Below are 21,555 nucleotides of genomic sequence, written 5' to 3' on the forward strand. Positions count from 1 at the left end.
GGTGTGCTGTTGTTACCTGCTACTAAACCAAACACTGAGATACAACCTGGTGGCAGAGCCTGCTTCGCTCTGCTCACCCGACCGAGCAGCGTGCCAGCTGTGGGCCGTACCGAAAAGAAGTTTGTCAGCGTTGGGAAGGACGTCAGCACTTGTAGCAAGTTCCCGCTGCAAGAGAAGCCGTCCCCCACGTAGCCTGGCTTGCAGGTGCAGTTCACCTCTGGAAGGTACAAACACAGATAGCCGCGTGGGCAAATGCTCTTTGCTAGAAGGCTTTAGGCTGCCCTGTGCCTGAAAAACAACTTGCAGGCAACAGATACTTTTTTTTAAAGTTAAGAAGAGGCAGAGTCTCTTGCAGTGTTATCTAGTAGCCTGTGGCCGACCAAAGGAACCGAAAACCAGGCTGCTGCTCCCCTTTGTGCAGAGGGATGCAGCAAAGGACCCACTTACCTTTCTCCCTGTAGCAGAAGACGTCCCAGGTTTCACTCAGGTTGACTCTTCTCCCGTAGTCCACGATGCCGACGTACCCGGAGCCACAGTTTGGGGAGGAGAAGGCAGTTGGGTAGCCCACTCTTTCATCGTCTAGCCAGCCGGCAGCACACAGGTGGTACCTCGCCTGCATTCGGCATGGCCGTAAGGGAGAAAACATTGGGGGAAGAGCTGGGTGGTGGGGCTGGGGCGCTGCGGACGAAAAGGACAATCCCCCCAGGGCACTTAGGCAGCACCCGACCTGCCAGCCCTCTTTCGGAGGGTCTGAGGGGCCTCTGTCCGTCCATCTGTCCCGCAGCCTGCCCTGTGCTGAGCTCTGGGCCAAGGGGCTGCGGAGACAGGGCCGCTCTGAAGGTCAGTGGCTCCCCGTACGGGCCAAGGGAGCCTTTCCTGAGAAAAGCTTCCCCAAGCCCAAAGCCAGGCAGGATCAGAGATGGGTGTGAAAGCCAAAGGGGGAATGCAATCCCATCGTGTGCCAGCCCACCTTTTGTCAGTGTGGGAAGGGCTCACAAACCAGCTCACAAGCAGAAAATAACTCCCTGGGAGCACTGGAGGCAGCCCCACTGCCGACTGCTGCTTCGAGGGAAATATTTAGACCATGGGATGCAGGGGACATGCAGCTCAGGCTTCAGTCTAAATCTCCCCGGGCAGCAGAAGGAGGTTTACATGCTGGCCGTGGTCCAGCCTCACATTTTGCAGCTAGGTCCTCTCCACGCATCTCCTCCCGCAGTGAGGCTACCTCACCTTCTGCGCGTACAGCAGCTGGTTATACGTAGCGATGGTGGCTGACTCATTGGCACAGGCCTCCTTTGCTTTCTCATAAGTCATCCTGTACTGCCCTTGTGGGGACCGTAAGTGGAAAACCCCAACCGTGGTATCTGCAAAGAGAGAGAAGGACCAGCCCTTCCTGAGGGTGTTTCTGTGTCTGCATGCAGAGTCAACCGTGCCATACAAATTTGCTATACAATACCTGTGAATTTTGTGAAATGTAGTTAGGACAGATTGATCCCTTAGGGGTAACATTCCTACCTGGAATGCCCTCATCTGTTGCTTCATAAATCCAGTATCGCAAAGTACGTAAGCACACCTTCTAACTTTAATCATCTCATTGTTTCAAGGGGACATAGGTAGAGGACTGAGTGAGCTTACAGACACAAGGATCTTGGCCACTGGCTTCAATGCAGTGGCACGGGGACGAGGATGTCCCTGTCCCAGGGCCTGCACAGTGTGCCATGCTCACCTTGGAAGTGGAGATCGGCACAGTCAGCGTCGGGGTGGCACTGCCCGTTGTCCTGTAAGCAGCGGTCAAGAGGAAGCTGCATCACCGAGCAGTTCAGCCCATCACCAATGTAGTTATTTTTACATTCGCACTTGCGTTTGTCCTGGTCAGAGAGAAAATAAAAAAGGCTAAGCCAAGTACTTAGCTGACATAAAAGCGGTGTTTCAACCAACATTCTGAAGTGTTGGAAAAATTTCACTTGATATAGCCAGGAATGGGCAAACAGGAAAGCTGCTACTAACAACTGTGATTCAACAGACCACAAACTCTGACACTGGCATTTATTCTTCTAAGCAATTTACACATGCACTTGGGTGCTTTGCTGAATTAATACCAAAGCATAATTCCATCCACAAAGCTAATAACATGCATTGGAGAATTATATGACACGTAATTAACGAAAATGGATGGCAAACCTATCAAAATGATATTTAAATGACTGGGCATGGGAGCATGAAATGAATTTATTACTGATAGTAATAAATTGAGAACTATAAACCAAGCAGGAGTTGGTGACATCCAGGGATTGCGATGGTTGGCAGCTGGAACAGATTAGCAGCAAGGCTTTTCTAGATAGCTCCTGGAAGACACGTCAGGCAAGCCACCAAAATGGAACGGAGAGGTGATCCCGAAAGCATCAGGACAAATGCTGGATCAAGTCACCGCACATGTTTTCCTCAACAACATTGACCGTGTGGGCCAAGGAATTTCTATCATGTGGCTGCAGAGCTTTTTAAGCTGAGTCCGGCCAACCAACAAGTGAGACTGTTCTCCCAACTGTCCCTAGGTTTAGCTACCAAAATATATCCAGTTTCAATCCAACAAACTCCCATTGCAAATAGGGATATCCAGTTAGAGAGAGCTAAGAAAGGGACAGAAAAATTACACATGCAAAATACCCCATCTGGTGTAGTACCCCTTTCCCCAGAGGAAAGATTTCAAACTGTGTCTCACCCCTCAGCTGAAAGGATACCAAACTGGTGTGGAAAGTAGGCTGGAGCTATGTAAATGTTGTTTTGGAAAACAGGGACTTTGAGACGTACAGAGTGTGATCCAGCCAGAGAAAAGACTTCTGCTGGCACCAGGAAGAAATGCCTCGACTTCCCTGCTGGTGACTGAAATCATTCAACTTACAGGTCCTATGACAGTGCAAATGGCATGCTCATGGCAGCCTCCGTTGAACCCATCGGCGCAAGGATTTATTGGAAGGCATGTAAAGCCATCGCCTTTGTATCCTTTCTGGCAGCTACAGAAGACTTTCACCCCAAGCTGTGTGCATTCGGCCGCCTTGTGGCACCCGCCGTTGTTTTGTTTGCAAAGGTCCGCAGCTGCACGGGGGAAAAGAAAACAGGTGAGTACGTCTGCTTTTGAAGAGGATGTTCTTCACAAAGACAAACCACCTCCAGATTTTTAAGGCACACTAAAAATACTGGAATGCTTGTTTAGGGAAAAAAACCTGTTTGAGTTTCCTGAGGCGTTCCTGAACTTGTGCGAAGGCTACCCTTTAGGGCTCTGAAGCCCAGGATGTCCTCGATTTAAGAGACATGGCACCACCCCCCAGAGATTCTGCTTCGCCTTTTTTAGGGACTCTGCTCCGGCCAGGGTGACTTCGGAGGACATGAGACACCTGTCTCAGAAAGAATGACTGTTTCTGCAGCGATGTTACTGGGGAACTACCTTGCCTGAGGTCATCAAAGAAAATCCTGTAAGTGAAACACTGCTGAAAACCCTGCTGTCTCCAAAATCTGACTGAAACACACTTCTTGCTCATACTCCTGCTTGGTAAAACCTGGTGAAGCCAGCCACTTGCTCCAGAAAAAAACTGATGTGTATATATCCTAAATTTGTTTCACTTGCTGTGCCGTGGAAGCTGTTAGGTTTGGTAGCCAACATTTCACACCAGATGGTAACAGCACGCAAGTGCACATGCAAGAGGGGACAGCCTGCTTTCTTGTAGCAGGCTGTGAATGGGAGAGGGAGCTCACCTCTGCATGTGAGCCCATCCCCGTTGTAAAACGGCTTGCACTGGCACGTGTTGTTCTCCGTGCAGACGGCGTTGGCGGAGCAGCTTGGGGAACACACTGGCGGCAGAGCTGTGGGGAAGGCAAAACAGCTGGGGTGAAAGTGCTATTTATATTGCAATGCCCTTGTTTCATGCAGAAAGAAAAGCCCTCATACCAGTCTTGCTAACTGGAAAACCTGTAAGAATATTTTTTTGACTGCTTAGCTCTCAGGCGATACCTTCCCTCATGTAGCCCAAAGCCCCTCCACAGGGGAGGTAGGCACTCATATTCCCATTTCACAAAGGAGGAGACAGGGGGGTGAAGGGACTTGTTCTCAGTCCAGAGCAGAGTCCCTCAGTCTCCTTTGAGGGCTTCTGATGTTATTAACCCTTTCTCTCTCTTCTCTATGCAAACCCTCTGTTGAATTGCAAGTGCTTTCAACCCATGGCTCCATGTGATGGAGCCTGATGAGAGGAGTCAGAGACCTAGCTTGGTTTCACACAGCCGGCCAGTCCATCCTGTTTCACAGAAACATCGTCCCGTTCCTGAATATCCTTCGTCACACTGCCCGTTGGTCTTGCACTCGCAGGCTGCAAAAGGAACGCAGAGGGATCACTTACTGAGCTGTTGTTGGGAAAGAGGAAAATCTTTCCCTGCAGAAACATCACCTATACTGTCAGTTTAGATACAGTATTATTTAGCAATTTTTCAGATAAATCTAACCTCATGATTTTTCACCATGAGGCCAGTCAAGCAGTGGACCACACTTCCCAGAGCCGCTGGGCAGTTTCCATCCTTGGAGGTTTGCAAGCCCCGACAGGATAAATCCTGAACAATGTGGCTTGAGCTCAGGGCTGACCCCGCTTTGAGCAGCAGATTGGACTAGAGACCTCCTGAGGCCCTGAATTACCTTCCAACCTGAATTATCCTGTGGTCCTTTGATTTTATAACTGGCATTAGTTCAACGTGCCTCTGGAAATGAAAATGGGTATTGATCTGCATTGTGGTAGAGTAGCAAATTTCACAAAGGACTGTGTCAGGAAGGAGTTAACGGCTAAGCTGAAGACCCAGCCTGATCCTCTCCTAATGTGCAGCAGCTGCTAGCTGTGGGGAAGCCTTCTAGCCAAAGAGAAGTAAGGTGTCCAGAGAGAGAGTGTTTGGTTGCCACCTGGGAGAAGGTCTGTCTGAGTAAGGAAGCCAAATATGAGGTTAGTGAGTTTTGCTGTAAAACGTGGGCAAGTTACCTGTAATGTGTTTTTTAGGTTTTAGATATTTTTATGAAGCATGAGGGGCTGATTTAACCTATAGGTGATGTTTTTTCCCCACTCTTTGGGCCCTACAATAACTTGCATGCTGAGTTCTTCTTAAGGAATTATTGATGGTGCTCTGTTTTACAACATAATGAAGTAGCATCCTTTCTTGCCTTATCCCTCTTCCTGAAATATTGCTGTTTAAAGAGGAAAATGATGTGGCACTGGGTGAACTGATTCTCTGAAAACCTGGTCTTGCTGAAAAGGAGTTTCATTCTCTGGCTTTATTTCATTTAGCCTGGTTACCTAATTTTTGGCTGATATAAATATGCATTAAAAAGAAGGGGCTATAAAACTTTTCTGTTAGACACCACGATCTGTGTTTCAGACTAACAGCTCATGCAGTTTATACTATGGTGTGCTGTAAAATGGATAATCTGTAGGTAAGCATAATCCTGAGCATTGGTGTCCAAGCCTGGTGTCTTGCCTACACTGCAAGGGTATCTAGCCTATAACCCTCCATCGTATGTATTTCATGAGCACTACAGAGGCACACGTTTAGGATGGAAGCGTTAATATTGTAGCTTCCCATCTGAAGGCTTTATGTTGGGAAAGTATTTAAGTTCAACCTAGTTTACACTTAAAACCACAGTGAAGTGGATTATATGAGCAGTTTCTTGGCTGCCATCCCTCTGCACAAACTGCCTTCATCTCTGTCCTTTTTCTTCTCTTCTGCAAAAGCAGTGCATGGCCTTGGCCTCCTGCAATCCTTGAGGAACCACATTGCTAAAATGCTGTCTTGCCTTTAATGGGGACGGGGGAGAAGGCTGTGCTGTAGTTGAAAACGGAGGTTGTTGACGGAGGTTCTGTCTCTAGTCCCTATTACTTATGTACCCTACAAGACTAGGAGGAGCCCTGCAGAGAAAACTACGTAAGCCTCTGCCCCCCCGCCTTCTCCTCCTTCCTTCTGAGACCTTGCGCCATCCCTACGTGTGAGGAGGCACTCGAGGAAAAATGCTGGTGTTGAAAGTGGGAAGCATTTCTTGGTTTACTTAAAAACTCATCGCTGACAAAATAGTTTAGGCTTGACATGGGCAACGATATGGAAAGGTAACTTAAACGTACGCCTGCAATTGGAGCCATATCTGCCTGGCAAACACAGCTCGCATGAAGTCCCGTTGAAGCCGCTGTCGCAGTGGCACTCTCCTGTCCCAGTGTAGCCATCGTTGCAGGAGCCGTGGTTATTGCATGGGGTCTCTGGGCCCCCTGGGCAAGCTGAAAGGTTTAAAAAAAAAAAAAAAAGGGGCTGTTTAGCTCAAGTGCATGTTTATTCATTGTCACTCTGTTATTTATTGTTCTGTAAAAATCCTTGAACAGGGAAAGGCCTGTAAATGCGTCTCTGTTGGGGTATGTAAAAGCAGCTGTGACACTTGCGACTGCAAGTCTCCTGCTCTGAATTCCTTGATGTGCTTTTACAACTCTTGTCAGAAAGGTGGTGTGGACTCTTCCAGCCCTGGGTCTGGGTGCTGTTACCTGGGTGCTTGCCCACTCAGACCCATCAGTGAATAGCACTGCCCAGCCCCTGCCCAAATCCAGCCTTGTTTGTGCACGTCCGTGTACCAGTGAGCCCAAAGGGCAGCTCAGGCTGGGCTGGCCAAAATTGCTTGGGACCCCCATGTGTCTGTTTGTGAAATCCGGACAGAGCGATCCGGCAGGTCTAGTGTCCCTGGATCTGTCTGCCAGCAGAGATCCTAACCCGGATCCTGACCCCGCGTGCCCTGGTGAGAGCCCCAGTACTGCTCCCCTGTGGGGCTGGCAGGGGAAGGAGCACACAGTTCGTCAGTGTCTGCAAATGAACAGCTGGAGATAAAGCTTCCCAAACTGTCTCACACCTGGTTAAAGCTACAATTTCTCAGCTTACACCAGTGGTGTGCATGCTTGCAGGTGGCTGAGGAATCAAACACCGTGTCTCTGGTGTGTCCTGTGTCACTGCCATGAACCTGATGTCCGTTTTTGTGTTGAAAGGACTTTCAGCTGGTGATTGATTAAGACTCGCTAGGTTTGCTTACAGCAGAGCAGTCCTTACTCTCTATAGCATTCACTTTGTTTGCTACTAGCATGGAGTTTAAAACTTGCTGTAAATGTGAAAAAGAGATTATTCGGAGTGGAAAAGCAATAGTATTTTCTGTTTACTTCGGCTCTTGCAACAGAGTTCCTCCATCTTGCGGCTGGTCTCTCCTCATGCCCCCTCTGCCAGCTCTCACAGTTCAGTAACCTGCTGGGATACGCAGCTGTGCCCTGGGAGGCCGGTGGCCGGGGGGTCCTACCTTGGCAGTCTGGCCCGAAGTAGCCCTTGCAGCACTTGGCCGTGTGGATGACCATGGAGCAGTTCCTGCGGCAGCCGTCCCTCCGCAGCCCGTAGAACTCGTACGTGCACCAGTGGATCCCTTCCTGGGCATCGCATGTGCCGGCGCGGAGAGGGGGAAAAACACAGGAAGAAGGGTGCTATGTGGGGGTTTGGGTTTTCTCCTCTTTAAATCACAGTTTCTGATGTACATCGAATCAAAATGTGATTTGTGAAGAGTGCAGGTGTGAGGCCCCCACCTTCTCCTTGATTCCCAACTTGCTAAGCACCGTTAATGGGGATGGAGGGGCTGCTCCGAAGTCAACTGAAGCACTCGCTACAGTGGGTGCTGTGTGAGACTGACAAGCGTCCCGCCCACCAGTGTCTGGGTGTTTGCCCAGGGTCAGCTTTGTCCCGGAGGCTTTACGGCATCACTTAACGGTGTGGTTTCACTGAGGGTTCTCTTTTTATTTTTTCAAAGCAACTTATTCTAGTTTGCTTGTGTGAAGTACAGAGAAGAGCAGGTTAGACTGCTTAAGTGCAAGATTTTAATGTATTACCTTTGGTTTTGTCCCTGGAGGGCATTTAGAATTACTGAAACAGCTAACACAATGCCCCTGTTGTATACAATGGACAAGAAAAAAAAAGTATATTAAAATAATGGCAACAAAAGGCTATTTGAAATGGACAAAAAGTCTGTTTTATGAGAACAGCAAACATGAGCAGAGAAGAGTGTAGGCTTATTATGCTTGAAACATTATAAGAACTCTGAAGAAAGAAGAGAGGAGAATGACAACAAAATAGTTGCATTAATTTAGTGCCATGAAATGCAAGAAATCAGTTTTGATACCAGAATATAAGTTCTGGAAGAAGGAGCTTTGCTCTGAATTTAAACAAGCAGGGAAAAGATAGTGGATATTCTTCAAACAAATATTGACATGGGCTGCATCAGATCTGCATGTCTAATTTGGAGTAGAGGTAAACGGTTACTTCTAAGGAAGCGCTGACCAGATCTGAGGAAATAATATCTATTTCATTTAACAAAATCATGAAACAAAAGGTAACTTGAGCAGATGGGATACACACAAGTGTTGGTTTTATAACTGAAATATAAATTCCAATAAGCTTTTTTAAGACTGACTACACGAAATTTTTTTTACTTCTAGGTAATTTTTTCATACATTCGAATTAAACTGAAGAAATTTGGTCTTGAAACCATTTCAAAATGGGTTTCAAAACTTCCTGTTTGTGGGACCTACCAAAGTTCATGGAGGAAACTTCCTCCACGCTAACAGTGTCTGTTCAGGTGTGTTAAAGGATATTTCTGTGAAAACACGAAATGTGAGAGACCGAAAGCCTGGCTAACAGACTAGGCTGTTCTCTATCTTGTGTCCCGAATACCCTGTGCAGTTAGGACAGCAACACTGTTCCTTTGTAATTGGGAACTTTGTAAATGCAATCTGTATGATCAAATTCATAGTGTGAATTTGTATTAACTTAAAAGCACGATAGGAAGATCTGTCCTTGCTCAAACTTATGCTCGCCTTTGTAATGTACTGTTCTTATTGAGAACAGGGCAGGGGTCTCTAAGCTGGTCTTAACTGAAACCACTTGTCCTGCGTGTTGCTTAGTGTGGATGCAGGATTTCTGCTGTGTATCTTTCAGGCGTTGTGCTGTGCTTCTTAACCTTAGCTCTAACCAGTGCGGCAGATGAAGCCAGCCTGAAGCGGTGGGACTTAATCTCACTAGTGCCAAAGCTGCTGTGAGTGTTGCCCCGGTCTCTGTGAGGACAGGGTTTGGTCCTTGGGCTGTGTCTTTGCTGGGGTGGGAGACCAAAAAAGGGGACTGACCATGAAATCCACGCGCGTGTTGCCCCGGTCTCTGTGAGGACAGGATTTGGTCCTTGGGCTGTGTTTTTGCTGGGGTGGGAGAGCAAAAAAGGGGACTGACCATGAAATCCACGGTGAAGAAGCTGTCGCAGCGTCCCCCCAGGCTGGGGTCCGTCAGCAGGCAGTCGATGCCGTAGGCGATGCCCCCGTCGAACTCCAGCTGCCGCTGCACTATCTTGCAGTGTCTGTCGTTCAGGAAAAGGGCGCCCTGAGAGATGGGATGGGGAGAAGGGGGCATGACGAGCCATGAGCCAGTCTTCCTTGGGGCCAGGCTGAATCCAGGTCCTGCATGGGCGTTAGGGATAATCCTCCCTTTGCTCTAAATCAATCTGGGCACCTATAGCTGAATGCTGTAACATCACACATGGGCAGATCTTTTGCCTTTCCTGCCAGCCCTATGTCCACAGGTTTACCTTATGCACATTTAGGTTTAGTCACGTTTTCAGAAGCAGATGCTTGCCAGGGATGATCTGATACATTTGCAAAGAAAAACATGCCCTTGTTCTGGCTTAACAGGCTGCATGCATGTAAGTGCTTACAAACCAGAGTTTGCACGCAGATGCTGCATTCATGAGGTTTCTGGCAAAGCCAGGTTCACCTAAATAGTTTTCCATTGTGTATTTCATTGTAAGAGAAGTTAAAATGTGCTGGTATTTCAGTTTTGAGGTGACTGAGAGCTGTTTTGAACAAATAGCATCTTACAACAGAGAAAATGACAGCTCCAAAGAGCCTTGCAAACCACCTAGTTTGCTGAATCTGTTGGGTATGTATGTATGGTATGCCCTGGTTTTGGGGCTGTTGGCATGGACCGGCAAAGACCAACTGGGTTTTGATGCCGCTGATCCTTTCTGGGAGCTATGCATAGGCACAGTGGGGTCTGCATGAGTGGATCCTGCAGCAGGGGCAAGGGGTAAGTGTGCCGGCAGAGAGAACACTTACAATCTCCCTGTTATCTCCACATCTAATGCTGAGGTTGGAGCCCTGCAGGGTCTTCAATGAGGTGGAGCGGGGGAGCTGGTAGGCCAACACCTGGGAAGGAAACAGGGTAAATGCACGTGCCTGGGCTTGTATGTCTTGGCCTTAGCAATGCTCTTAAAAAGCAAGGGCTTACCGCAGCATCACGGACAATGTGGAATTTGAGGTACTGCACCAGTTTGTCAGTGTTGGACTTCTTGAAGAGGAAGTCCTGCTGTTCCTGTGGCAGCCCACGGATAGCTGCGTCTGTGGGCCAGAAGAGCGTGACGGGTTTGTGAATAGGATCGTTGATCAGCCCAAGCAGGTTGTTTTTCTGCAACATACCAAAAATTACGGAGGCGGAGGATTAATGCTCCATCTAAAAAGACATTGACCATATGGAATGAATGCCTAATACAACTGGGATGCAGTGGCCTGTGGGCTGCCTGGTCACCAGCCTGCAAACACCCTGACTTTAAAAACCAGACGCCTGAGCTGAGCTGCCCAAGTTGAGTTACGTGACCGAATTATCAGAAGTGCTTCATCACCCAGGGCTGCCCACTCTAAACCAGGCTAGCAGCCCAACTTTGGGCTCAAAAAGTCATACTTGGGTCAAACCTTGGCCACGTAATTTGACATACGGTAGGACAGAGCTGAGTAGGGAGGGGAAAGGTGGCTGTGGGTCTGCTTGACATCCCCCCACCTCTGTGGGAGAGGGACCACGTGGTGACCAGGGTTGTCGTCTACTGTGTTGTGAGCCCTTTGGCTCCACTGAACACCATCCTGCCAGTAATGCCATGTGCTGTGTCTATGCTTTCATCTTTAAAAAAAGTGTTTAAAACCTTTGCTCAATGGCTGCTGTCTCTTGTGTCCTTACCTCTAGCAAACTGCTGAACAGGATGTATCCATGTTTGGCTGCAACCATTTTAAGGCTTTCCTACAAAGAAAGGAATTTGAGTAATTTATCTAATAAATACATTACATGGGTATTTAAAAAGCAGATATTAGCTTGCTTTCCCCTGTAAGTCACTTTTTGTTATGAAATCAATGCCACTGTAAAAGCCCTGTGCAGAAGTCCTCTTATAGTGTTCTTAGTATAATTGTAATTCCTGAATGACTTTTAAATACACTTAACTTATTCAGCAGTGTCAAATGACATTTGTATAAGGTCTTTTTAGTATCACTGGTTTTTTTGTGACTTACATGATTTATATATCTGACAGTAACTGTGGAAAAGCCCCTGCACTGAGAACAGCAATAAGCTGCACATACCTTCTTAAGGGAGAAATCCTGCATATGTGATGGGACCAGAATTTGATTTATGACATGGATCACGCCATTTGTCCCAACAGCATCGCTGAGTATGATTTCAGCTTTGTTGTTCAAAACTAGCGAGTTCTGGAAAGGCAACAAAAACACATTTTCTGTGGAACCTTGTGGGAGGGTGAGGCTGATGCCAAATTTCTTTGCAGAAAACAGTAGCTTCAGTTTTAATAAATTGCCCTTTGCTTTTTCAAACTCTCATCATGCTCATAAAGCCAGAGTCTGAGGATAAAATAACTTGTGTCAAAGCAAGGGTTGTACAACTCCACTCTTTGCATAGCAGATAAGTGCTGAACGCTTCAGCTGAATGGGCAATCTTCTTTTGATGCTACTTGTTTATTTTTGTGCATCAGAGGAGGAAAGGGAACCATTCAGGTTTTTAAAAAAAGCTGAATGAAAGCAGGCTGTTTTATTATTCTGTCCCCTGCCTCTTCATGCTCTGTTACCTGAGAGTAGCTGATGTGTATCGGGTCCCCATGGAGAGAGGTGATGTTGGTGATTGTTGTCAGGTCATTGTACAACAGACTGGCACAACCCACCATATGATACCGGAGGACTTGAGCCATGACTCCTTTGGCAATCCAGTCCTTCACCTGCAGCAGAAAGTGGAGGAGTTGAGAAGCAGTTGAGCAAGGCATCTGAATCCAAAAACTCATGGCTAGCTCACCAAAAACTTCTGGCTTTCTTACTTACTCGTGGGTCGCCGTTTAGTACGTCTGTGCGAGGTACAAACAGAGTGAAAGGGCCAGGGCCTGCAATATCTCTGATAGACAAGGCCTGCCAAATTTAAGAGGACAAAGCAGTAATGAGTTGTTAATGCCTGTAAGGTCACGCAGCGATGGGGACAGCCTTGCTGAGTGGGGGGTGGTGCCCGCAGCCCCGTTGCTGCTATGCGTTGGGTTCCCTTCCCTGCAATGCAAGGGTGAGAGAAACTCTCTTGTACGGTGTGGACTTTCCTCCCCAGCCCCATGGGTATAAAATGGAAGATTTTTCTCTCTGCTCTTTCGGCCTATAGCCAAGTCCCCGTTTCCTCTGCAATAACGAACAGGAGAAGAAGAGGGAAGGCTTGCAACAAACACGAAGCGTAGGGAGGATGGAGAGGGCTATTCCCTCCTGGGCAAGGGAGGATGAATAAACTCTTTCATCTTGAGATAGTCAAGAGTGGATATATGCATGTGTTTGTACATGCATTTAGCTGATACATGGTTGCTTGTACCTAGGAGTAGATTAATTACTGTTAGAGGGACAAATGGACCTGGGGTATTGCAGGCACTCTGCAATGACCGCTGACAAACTAAAATAAGGAAGAGCTCTGCTAAAGCGAGTGGAAGCCATCTGTCTACCACGGTAGCAGAATCAAAGCTAGAATATGAGTCTTTGGACTAGCAGGCCAGTATACAGATTTGTGCTGCCCTGAGGCTCGGCTAAACGGAGAATTATTACCGCCAGTCTCCAAAAAGCAGTGAGAACTGGTGGTGCACATTGGCTGTCTAGCAGCACACAGCAGCATCCTGAGGGGCAACTGTGAAAACAGCATCACAGTTTGGAAATGCAGCAGGGGTAGTAGAAGGGTGGTATTTGCTCACATCAGACTTCATGAGAGATGTGCTGGAAGATCTCAGGCTGTGAATGGGTGAAAGCTTCAGTTTTATGCCTGGTCTGGAGGCCCTACATTTCCCTGGGGTCTTGGTCTTGATCATTAGTTCTCTAGAGTCTTTAATGGCAGTTCATATTTTAAATCAGAGCATCTCCGATATTAGTGACTGGTGATCCAAATCCAGTCCCACTTAAGTTGAAGGATGTTGGTACATGCCAGATTCTTGCCTCCTCCCCGTCCCCCTACACTCTTGAGGGGAAAAAAAAAAAAAAGAGAAGAGGAGAAAACCCCCTGAAACTCCCCCCTCAACCTTTTCTTACCTCTAAGTGGAAATAAAACCTAGATGTGTTGGAGTCCCTGAGAAGTTCCTGCAATCAAGAACAAGACTTTGTAACAGTGCTGCAAATGTGAGGCAACATCTGAGGACTGCAAACAAATGCAGCACTCGGACAAGAAAGGGAACTTCTGATTTGGAATAAATGGTGCCCATCTGCATTGCTCCTGTTCTGTTCTTACTTTGCTCTATCAAAGAACAGGCTTAATACCAGTATTAGCTCCCTAGTACTGCAGTCACAACAGTTGTCCATCAGTTTTTTGGTTTTTTCTTTAGGTAGGTAAGGTTATCTTGCAGCATCTTGTTCCTATTCCTGGTTTCTTGGACTGGGATTATTTCAAATTCTGGGGTGGATTTACCAATTTGTCCAAGAGAAAAATCGGCATGTTTCAAGAGATACTTATTTAATACAATGGTTATCTGAAGAAAAATAAGGGACAGCAAACACATGCAGTGCTTTACCTGGAATATATTGCCTCGACACTTAAATCCATCCCCAATGTAGTTATCTTTGCAGGTGCAGGTCCTTTCTGTCAGCTCGGTGTCATTACAGATGGCAAATTCACTGCAGCCTCCGTTATTCTTGTAAGAACGAGATTTAAAATATTTAATTCCTTCATTGCCAGGTGTACAAAACAATTCTAGTTCATCACTTTTTTTCCACGTATATAGCTTAGAAAGACTTAATCCCAACAGCTTTTTGAAACCAGAACTTAGGGGAACTTCTGATGGTATATACTTTCTTGCAAACAATAAAGAGCATTTAAGGTTCATAAGAAAGAACTCTTCTTTTATGCAGAGGAGGTAGTTTCGATTCCCTCCTTATATCTTCAGTTCATGGTGCTATAAGGATCCAAAAGATTTTCAGGCAGGTTTCATTCTGGACCTTGGGGATGAGTCTTAGCTGCTTTGCTGAGGCAGCATTGACGTACACTGAAGGGAACTATTTACCGCTGTAAATCACTCTTATGGTGCCAGGAGCCTGGATTTCTACAGGAGCATTAGCATAGGGCCCTCTATTGTTCTTTGGTGGCCCAGGCCAGCTGGAATGGGGACCTGCCACACGTGCTCCCCTCTAAAACATATCCTGTCTGCCCACGGGTGCACCACCAGTGTGACCTAAGGCTTGGAGCAGCAGATGCACCTCACCCAGACACCTGCTCCGGGAAGCTCTCTGTGCTAAGGGGAGACGTTCCTCATCCAGGAGCAGCGTGCTGGGGTTCAGAGCTCTGCCCAGTCACAGGTAGGTGCTCCCCAGTCAGTACGTCAGTTTGCAAATACGTTTCTACCCTGGACTTGAGAACAAATCAGGAAAAACTGAGAAGCTATCTTATTTTTCTTTCCTTGTGCTTGTCCATTCTGCTGCTGGTCATCTCAGGGATCCCTTCCCCTGGGCCGTGAGTGGGAGCAGAAGCTCCTTTGGGATCCACCAGCGGGGCCTGACTTGACAGGCCATAGTGAGTACTGGCTGCAAGCAGTGGGTTTGGGTGCACTTGCTATGTATTTGGCTAGCTTGAGGTGAACTGTTGGCAACCTTGGGTTTATCACAGCTGCCTGTGAAGCTTAGCTGCACAGAGGTTTGGCCATGGTGAAGCCAGATTAGCCTCTGGTCTGACATTGACACTTCTCAAGACTATCTTTTGTTATATATAATTAGCCTGGCATAATTAGTCAAGTGGAAGCAGATTTGCAGGAACAAGGCATAGGAAAAAGCAAAAGCATACAAAATCATAGGAAGAAGCAGCTCATAACTTTGAGCTCCCCTTCCTCCAGCTTCTGGTTTTGCCCTTGCTGTTTCATCTCTGCAACCTTTCAAGGTTAGAGAAACTCTGCTGACAGGCCAGGCTGGGAGGGTGAGAATTATTGTCACTGCGCTTGGAGCACAAAGGATTAACGTGCACGGGGGAGTGGATATGTCCCTGCTGCAGCTTGCCAAGAAGGAGAGCAATGTGGTTGTGCAGAGCACCACGTTCCTTGCAAATACGTGGCTTGCAGTGTGTGAGCTAGCTCGTGTGAATCAAAGTGGGTAATTCTCAGCCTGCAGTGATAAGTGAGGGACAGAATGAGGAATGCCATGGGAAGCTCTGCATTGTGTGTTGTGAAGGGAAAGGAGGGAAATGGTTTCTGAGGAGAATGCTTTTTTTTTTTGCTTTTTTTTTTTCTTTTAACCTCCCCATCACAAGAGGTTTCCATCCTCCCACCCCATCTCCTGTTTCACTATTCACTAACGGGCCTCTGCTGCAGCTTGCAGTGTTGCTATCCTGTACGATGCATCCACAGGGATGCATTTGGGATGCAGCCTATGCGTGGCTGTAGGGGCTGCGGGGCTCTGTTCTTTGACTGCTCCGTGGGAGCTCTGCCCTAGGTGAGCCTGCAGGCTGGGACCTCTGCTGGAAACACCTACTCCAGGGAGCTCAGGCATGCCCAGGCCCCTGAGCCTGGATTGCCCCAACATGGATTTCCCTGGTAATGACCCAGCAATGTGAGGACTTGATACTCTGATTTGGCTATAAAAATCTCAGATTGAGAAGGGGACGTGTATGCTGACACTTGACAGTTTCTCTTGTTCATGCTGCACAGATATGGTCCCAAATCATACCAGAGGACTTAATGACAGGAGAATATTAAAAATAAATAGGGATTTTGATCTACCGTAGGCTATTCTCTTTGGTTCCCAATCACCTGGCTCCTAGAACAGCTAGAACTGGCCCCTGAGCATCAACAACCTGAACCTTTGATTTTTTTTATTTCTTTTTTTACCATTACAGTAACATGCAATAGATCACACTTCTCTCTTTTATCATTTGAACAAAGCTCTTTGATTGTCTTGCGCAGAAGCTGCATTTTTTTTCCCATAGTAACTGAAATATTGGCAAGCCCTCTGGGTCCCAAACACAAATTTAGATGGTAGTTTTTCATATGAATTCTAGCAATGACAAAAAAATCTGCTGAGAAGACATGATTTGCACTTTACCGCTACAGACTAGGGTCTGTTTCTCTAGATCTGAAGTAGTTTTTTTTTTTTTTTTTTTAAGACTCAGTGATGAGTCCGGGCCCTCACTTGTATTGTGTGCAGGCTGGGGTCCAGGAAAAGCCCTTACTGCATGTATAGTTTCTAAAACAGTGACAGCACTAAAGCATGTACTGAACTAAGCACGTTTAAAAATTAGTTAAGTTAACAGAAGTGGATTCTGGGCATAGAAGGTCCCAGATCTACCCATCTGACTTAGTTCTGAATGCATACAAAACCCAAAAGTGTAATGATTATAACAAAACCTTAAATACTCTCCTTAAATGGATACTTACTTGTGAACACAAACTGATATATGTGCATCTTTTACCATCTCCGGAGTATCCCTTCAAGCAATTACATGCTGCCTACAAAGGAAAATCAGAAAACATGCATACAAGGAAAGATGTTTGACTTTTTTCAGCACACTAACATTTAATTTACTTTTTTGCCAGATTATTTCATAGTGATATGGTCTACATCATCTCTCCTGCAGCAGTTTCTTAGCCAGCATGAGCAACCATAGGCTGAGACTGGGAAATAACAATTTCCAAGAGGCTCTATCTGCCCTTTCTCTGACTATCCATCTCTCATCTCTCCTCTGCTGTCCTGGTCATTTGAAATGACCTCTCTGACACCTGCACACAGCCATCTTGCTGGCAAAACAGGCTAAACCACTAATTTGTTTCCCTCATTTTATTTGCATACGTTGGTATTCCCCTCTCTTCTCTTCCCTTCCCCTGTTTTTTTTAAGTGATGAAACATATCTTCAGAACAGACTTGGAATTATGTCCTGATGTTCCTGACAGCTTCCTGTGCAGCAGTAATGCGTCTGACATGTCGCAATCACTCTGTTTTGCCGCTATCGCAAAGATGAAAAATAAACATGGCTGCAAAGAAATGACTTATCTTCCTCTCAATTCACTGCTTAATGGTTCTCAATTCAGATTTAATATGTAGGAGATTGAAAATTCAAGGAGACTTCTGCAGCAGAAATAAAACTGGTAGGCAGTGTAATAGCAGTGTTTCATGTATCTGTATGACTGAAAGCCCTACAGAAAGCAGACTCATTTCCGTCCTATAAGTTCGGCTCTGCTGCAATGGGATTTTGTAGTGGAGGTTATTGCTCCGATGTTAACGATATTCCCATTGGTAAGGAAGTATAAGTAATCATGTTGTAGCTACTACTTTTATCCCCAGTGAGGGTGTATGGAAGAAAATAGCCATCACCTGTCTTGTCTAGAGGGATGGGGAAGGAGTTAAGTGGCTCTGTGCTCCCACCAGAAACGTACTGACTTGCAAATGACAGTCAAGGCAAGGAGTTAATTGATCGGTACTGGCAAAGAGGGCTGATGGGGTTATTGACCCTCCTGTCCCTGGACAACTGGAAAGCAGGAGGTGGCCTCTGACTCCTGGTCGCTGTCTCCTGCATTGCTTGTGAAGAAATACTCTTGTGCAGTGCTCGCTTGGAGGTTTACAGTCCTGCCGATAGCCAATATGAAACTACAGGGGGATGATATGAAGTGCTGTAATCAGGGCGTTCAGCTTCCTCTGAATCAGCTATGAAAACAGAAACTCTAATTTATGTCACTGGATTGCCTGGGCCAATTTGTTTCTCCTTTACCCCCCTGTTGTTTTATGCTTCTTTTTCTTTGGGGAGTATGTGGTGCTTCTGCATGGGAGACGCAGAACAGCAGAGGAGTGAGTGGAGGCTGGTATGCTGTAACCACTATATGAGAACTATGATTCAGCCCATTTTGCTTCCTTGTGAATACGTTTGAGCTATGCTGGGAGAAGGGCTAGTCTGAAACGGATTTTTTTTCCATGGACGGTTTCTATAACAATAAAAGAAACATTATCTGGCAATACTTTCAAACTGACAGGTTTTCGCATCAAAACCTCCCAAAGGAGAAAAACAACCACTTGAAACAGCAAAACACTGCTTTCCTCTGCAGTTTTGGATTTCTTTTACTGAAATTGATTTTTTCATGTTTGTCAACACTCCCCCTCAAATACCTTTTTGAGGGTAGTATATACTTTTCAGAATTTTTGTTATGAAATCCACTTTTCCATTTAAAAACAAAGCTAAGATGGGGAAATGTAAACAGTTGGCCAGTCTTATTTTTCTGCACTGGCAAAGTACTCACTTGATTGGGTCCAGTCTGAGTGCATTCTGCATTTCTATCGCATCCACCGTTGTTCTCCAGGCAAGGGTTGATTTCTTTATAAAAGAGAAAAAGTATAGTAAAAAAAGAAAAAAGAGTCACTTCTGAAAAACCAAGAAGGGAGAATTTTAAGTAAAGCGTACTAGGAATACACATTTATGACAACTGTGAATCAATGAAACTCATTCCCTTAGCTACTTAATACCTCAGTCTAGGTCTTGCAGTTATCTTGGTGAAGGCTAAAACCCTGCTGTCAGCGTTTCTAAAACCGTATCTGGGGAGGTATGGTACAACAGCATCTAAAAGTCCTTACGTTTGCAGTGGTCGGAGGAGTGTGAGTGCATCAAGCTGCTATCCTTGTTGAGAGGTAGTTCTTTTTTAATAAGCTTTTGTGTCACATCACACTGTTGTAGTTGCATGGTTTGCCAAGTAGTATCAACCACGTGGCACGTAGAGATGCCTTTGGCATCAGGGTCTATAGTATCAGGAAACTGCACTTCTGGGTGATAGTGGAAGAAGGATCTTCCATCTACAGGAAAACTCACTCCTGTAATTTTCCTTCTTGTGGTATATGAGACGTTGCGAATGCTTACCAATGCAGACTATTCCATCTCCAGTGTACCCAGCGTTGCAGATGCATGCTCTATTGCCAGGCGTTGTTCTTCTGCACTCTGCTTTGGCAGAACAGCCACCGTTGCTGGTCTCGCAAGCATCAATAGCTGAACAGTGACAACAACCCAGATTGTGCTTAAATGTGCTTAAACAATGTGCTTAAACGGCTTTTTGCTTTTCAGGTTAAGCTGTCTCTATCTTTTAAAGGGATTTGCTAACAGTTTCTGAACACACAACCTTTCTGATTTAAGAGGCCATAGACTTCATTAGTGCCAGGTATTTAATACACCTTACCGATTACAAGAGAGAAAGCTGAGAAGATGCCTGCAGTCTAGAAGATAAGAATTCATCCAGGACTGACTTTCAGTAACTTCCCATCTTCTGATTCTACCCGTTCCAACCAAGCCCCAAAAAAGGGACCCTCACGTTCTTTTCTAGATTAAATGGCCATTTGAAGCTTTCCCTTAGCTTGCCTTTTTCTGCACACAGGTCAAACGGCCTTCTCTCGCAGGAGGTCTAGAGTGTAATACCACTCAGGCCCCTGCTGCGACAAAAAGTCCTGGGTTGTTATTCAGATGGATACTTGTGCCATCTCTGCAACTCTGGATGAGTCGGAGGCTGGCAAACTGACCTTGCTTGGGTTACCCCGAGAGCAGGGAGGGAGCCTTTTCTGATCTTCAGTGTGAATCAAATCAGCCCAAACGTTGCTTTAGTTTTTGCCTCAAATGACCCCAAATTAATGTTTCTGCAGCTGTTAACAGCCAGACTGGGGAGATGTCTTATAACTGGTTTTGCCTGGGAATCCTGTATAGGGGAATAAGGGTGAGTGCAGAGCCACTATGGGTGACCTGTGTCACCCAGCTCTTCCTGGGCATGGGGAATTTCCCACCAGCAGATTAAAATGGATTTGGTTGATTTGTGCCAGAAGAGAAAATGAAAGTAGCCAGAGTAAGAGTGCTAAAATCTTGGATTAGGATCCTGCCAGCCATTGTAAGTAGACAAATATGCCTCTGTTCCCAAGAGAATTAGTATTTTAATCAGTCAAAGATTAAGTAAAACAACTGTAAAATTAATTACAATCACTGTAGCTGGAAGCAGTCTATTTTGTAAGTCTGGATATCCCAGACTCTTGGAGGGACACCTAGGATAAGCTACTGTTGCTCCTTTCTGAGGGTCTCTCAGATCCCTCTGGTCTAAAGAAGTTGATTTTACCACCCTAGAAACCTGTGCAAGTTCAGAAAGCTGAGGAAATGGTAGGGCTATACAGCTTCCAATAGCTGGAAGTGCTATTGTATCCTGAATTGGCCTCTCTTTGCCGGGCTTTGTTGGGAAAAGGAGTAGAAGTCATAATCCAGGTTTCATTACTCTGTGAACAATTACTCTGCAAAGGGAGCATGGCGTGTTCCCTTTTCTCTGGTCTCCCTTAGCACAATGCCTTGCAACTTGGAGATTTTGAGCCCTTTGTCTGCTATGAAGCTGCACCTGTTGGACTCTTTTTTTGTTTTGAACAAACTGGCAGCAATTCCTGTTTTTTAACTGGTGCATAGGGAAGTGCTCATCTCTCACCAGCTCCACCGTGACCACAGCGTGCTAAACGTGCTTCAAGCACGTTTCTTTTCAAAAAGGAAGAAACAAACTCCACTTGCCTGTGCAGAACGTCCCGTTCCCCTCGAACCCAGCTGCACACTTGCAATAGGCGGTGCCATTTGATAGGAGAAGGCAGCTAAAGAAGTAAAAGGAGGGAGACGATATTTAAAAAAAAAAAAAAAAGAGAAAAGAAAAAAAAAGTAGTCAGGTCTTCTGTACAGCCCTTGTTTTTGTGCATTGTTCCAAAGGTAATGTCGCATAGAAATAACAAGGCATTTAACCATACAATATGATGTAGTTACAACCATAAAAATGAACCTGGTCGGACCAAGCTTTCCAAGTGCATTTTAGATGTATTATTTTAGGTATTAAAAACACATGCTTTGGTCATCAAGTGTTTTCTCATGCTCAACTCCAGAAGTTGCATGCCTGCTCACCCAAAAACCGTGCACAAATTTTTGTTTGTGTGCACACAGTTTATTGAGGGATGCAGCAGAACTGATGCACAGGGGTGGGAGCCAGGCATCTGAGTTCTCTGGGTTCAAGTCTGTTTTTCTGGGGCAGTTTGGCCTTCTGTATGCAACTGTGGGTTTACTGCCCCATAAGCTCTGTATAATGCAGGGATTGCTCCCTGGTGTCACCCAGGGGCAATATCGCAACACAACCATCACAATCCCATCCTTCTCCCCTGCGCCCGCCTCCCCCCCCCGCCCTCCATCCTT

At 46.1% G+C, this 21,555-nt stretch overlaps 1 protein-coding gene across 1 annotated transcript in view; it reads right to left on the reverse strand.

Moving 5' to 3' along the window:
- STAB2 (stabilin 2) overlaps window positions 1-21,555 on the reverse strand; it is an 88,710-nt gene that overhangs the window by 8,488 nt on the left and 58,667 nt on the right. Inside the window, exons 40-62 of the mRNA XM_009582362.1 lie at window positions 20,893-20,969; window positions 19,228-19,353; window positions 18,617-18,690; window positions 16,766-16,837; window positions 13,922-14,041; window positions 13,446-13,493; window positions 12,222-12,305; window positions 11,975-12,121; window positions 11,452-11,603; window positions 11,083-11,137; window positions 10,363-10,539; window positions 10,191-10,280; window positions 9,313-9,459; window positions 7,923-7,979; window positions 7,346-7,469; window positions 6,144-6,293; window positions 4,254-4,358; window positions 3,751-3,858; window positions 2,900-3,093; window positions 1,727-1,868; window positions 1,231-1,364; window positions 448-613; window positions 111-217 (exon numbers count right to left, since the gene is read on the reverse strand). Coding sequence (XP_009580657.1) covers window positions 111-217; window positions 448-613; window positions 1,231-1,364; window positions 1,727-1,868; window positions 2,900-3,093; window positions 3,751-3,858; window positions 4,254-4,358; window positions 6,144-6,293; window positions 7,346-7,469; window positions 7,923-7,979; window positions 9,313-9,459; window positions 10,191-10,280; window positions 10,363-10,539; window positions 11,083-11,137; window positions 11,452-11,603; window positions 11,975-12,121; window positions 12,222-12,305; window positions 13,446-13,493; window positions 13,922-14,041; window positions 16,766-16,837; window positions 18,617-18,690; window positions 19,228-19,353; window positions 20,893-20,969 — 2,656 coding nt within the window. The remainder of the gene's footprint in view (window positions 1-110; window positions 218-447; window positions 614-1,230; window positions 1,365-1,726; window positions 1,869-2,899; window positions 3,094-3,750; window positions 3,859-4,253; window positions 4,359-6,143; window positions 6,294-7,345; window positions 7,470-7,922; window positions 7,980-9,312; window positions 9,460-10,190; window positions 10,281-10,362; window positions 10,540-11,082; window positions 11,138-11,451; window positions 11,604-11,974; window positions 12,122-12,221; window positions 12,306-13,445; window positions 13,494-13,921; window positions 14,042-16,765; window positions 16,838-18,616; window positions 18,691-19,227; window positions 19,354-20,892; window positions 20,970-21,555) is intronic.

This window comes from Fulmarus glacialis, unplaced genomic scaffold (assembly GCF_000690835.1).
Source record: "Fulmarus glacialis isolate BGI_N327 unplaced genomic scaffold, ASM69083v1 scaffold8657, whole genome shotgun sequence".
In the NCBI taxonomy this organism is placed as follows: Eukaryota; Metazoa; Chordata; class Aves; order Procellariiformes; family Procellariidae; genus Fulmarus; species Fulmarus glacialis.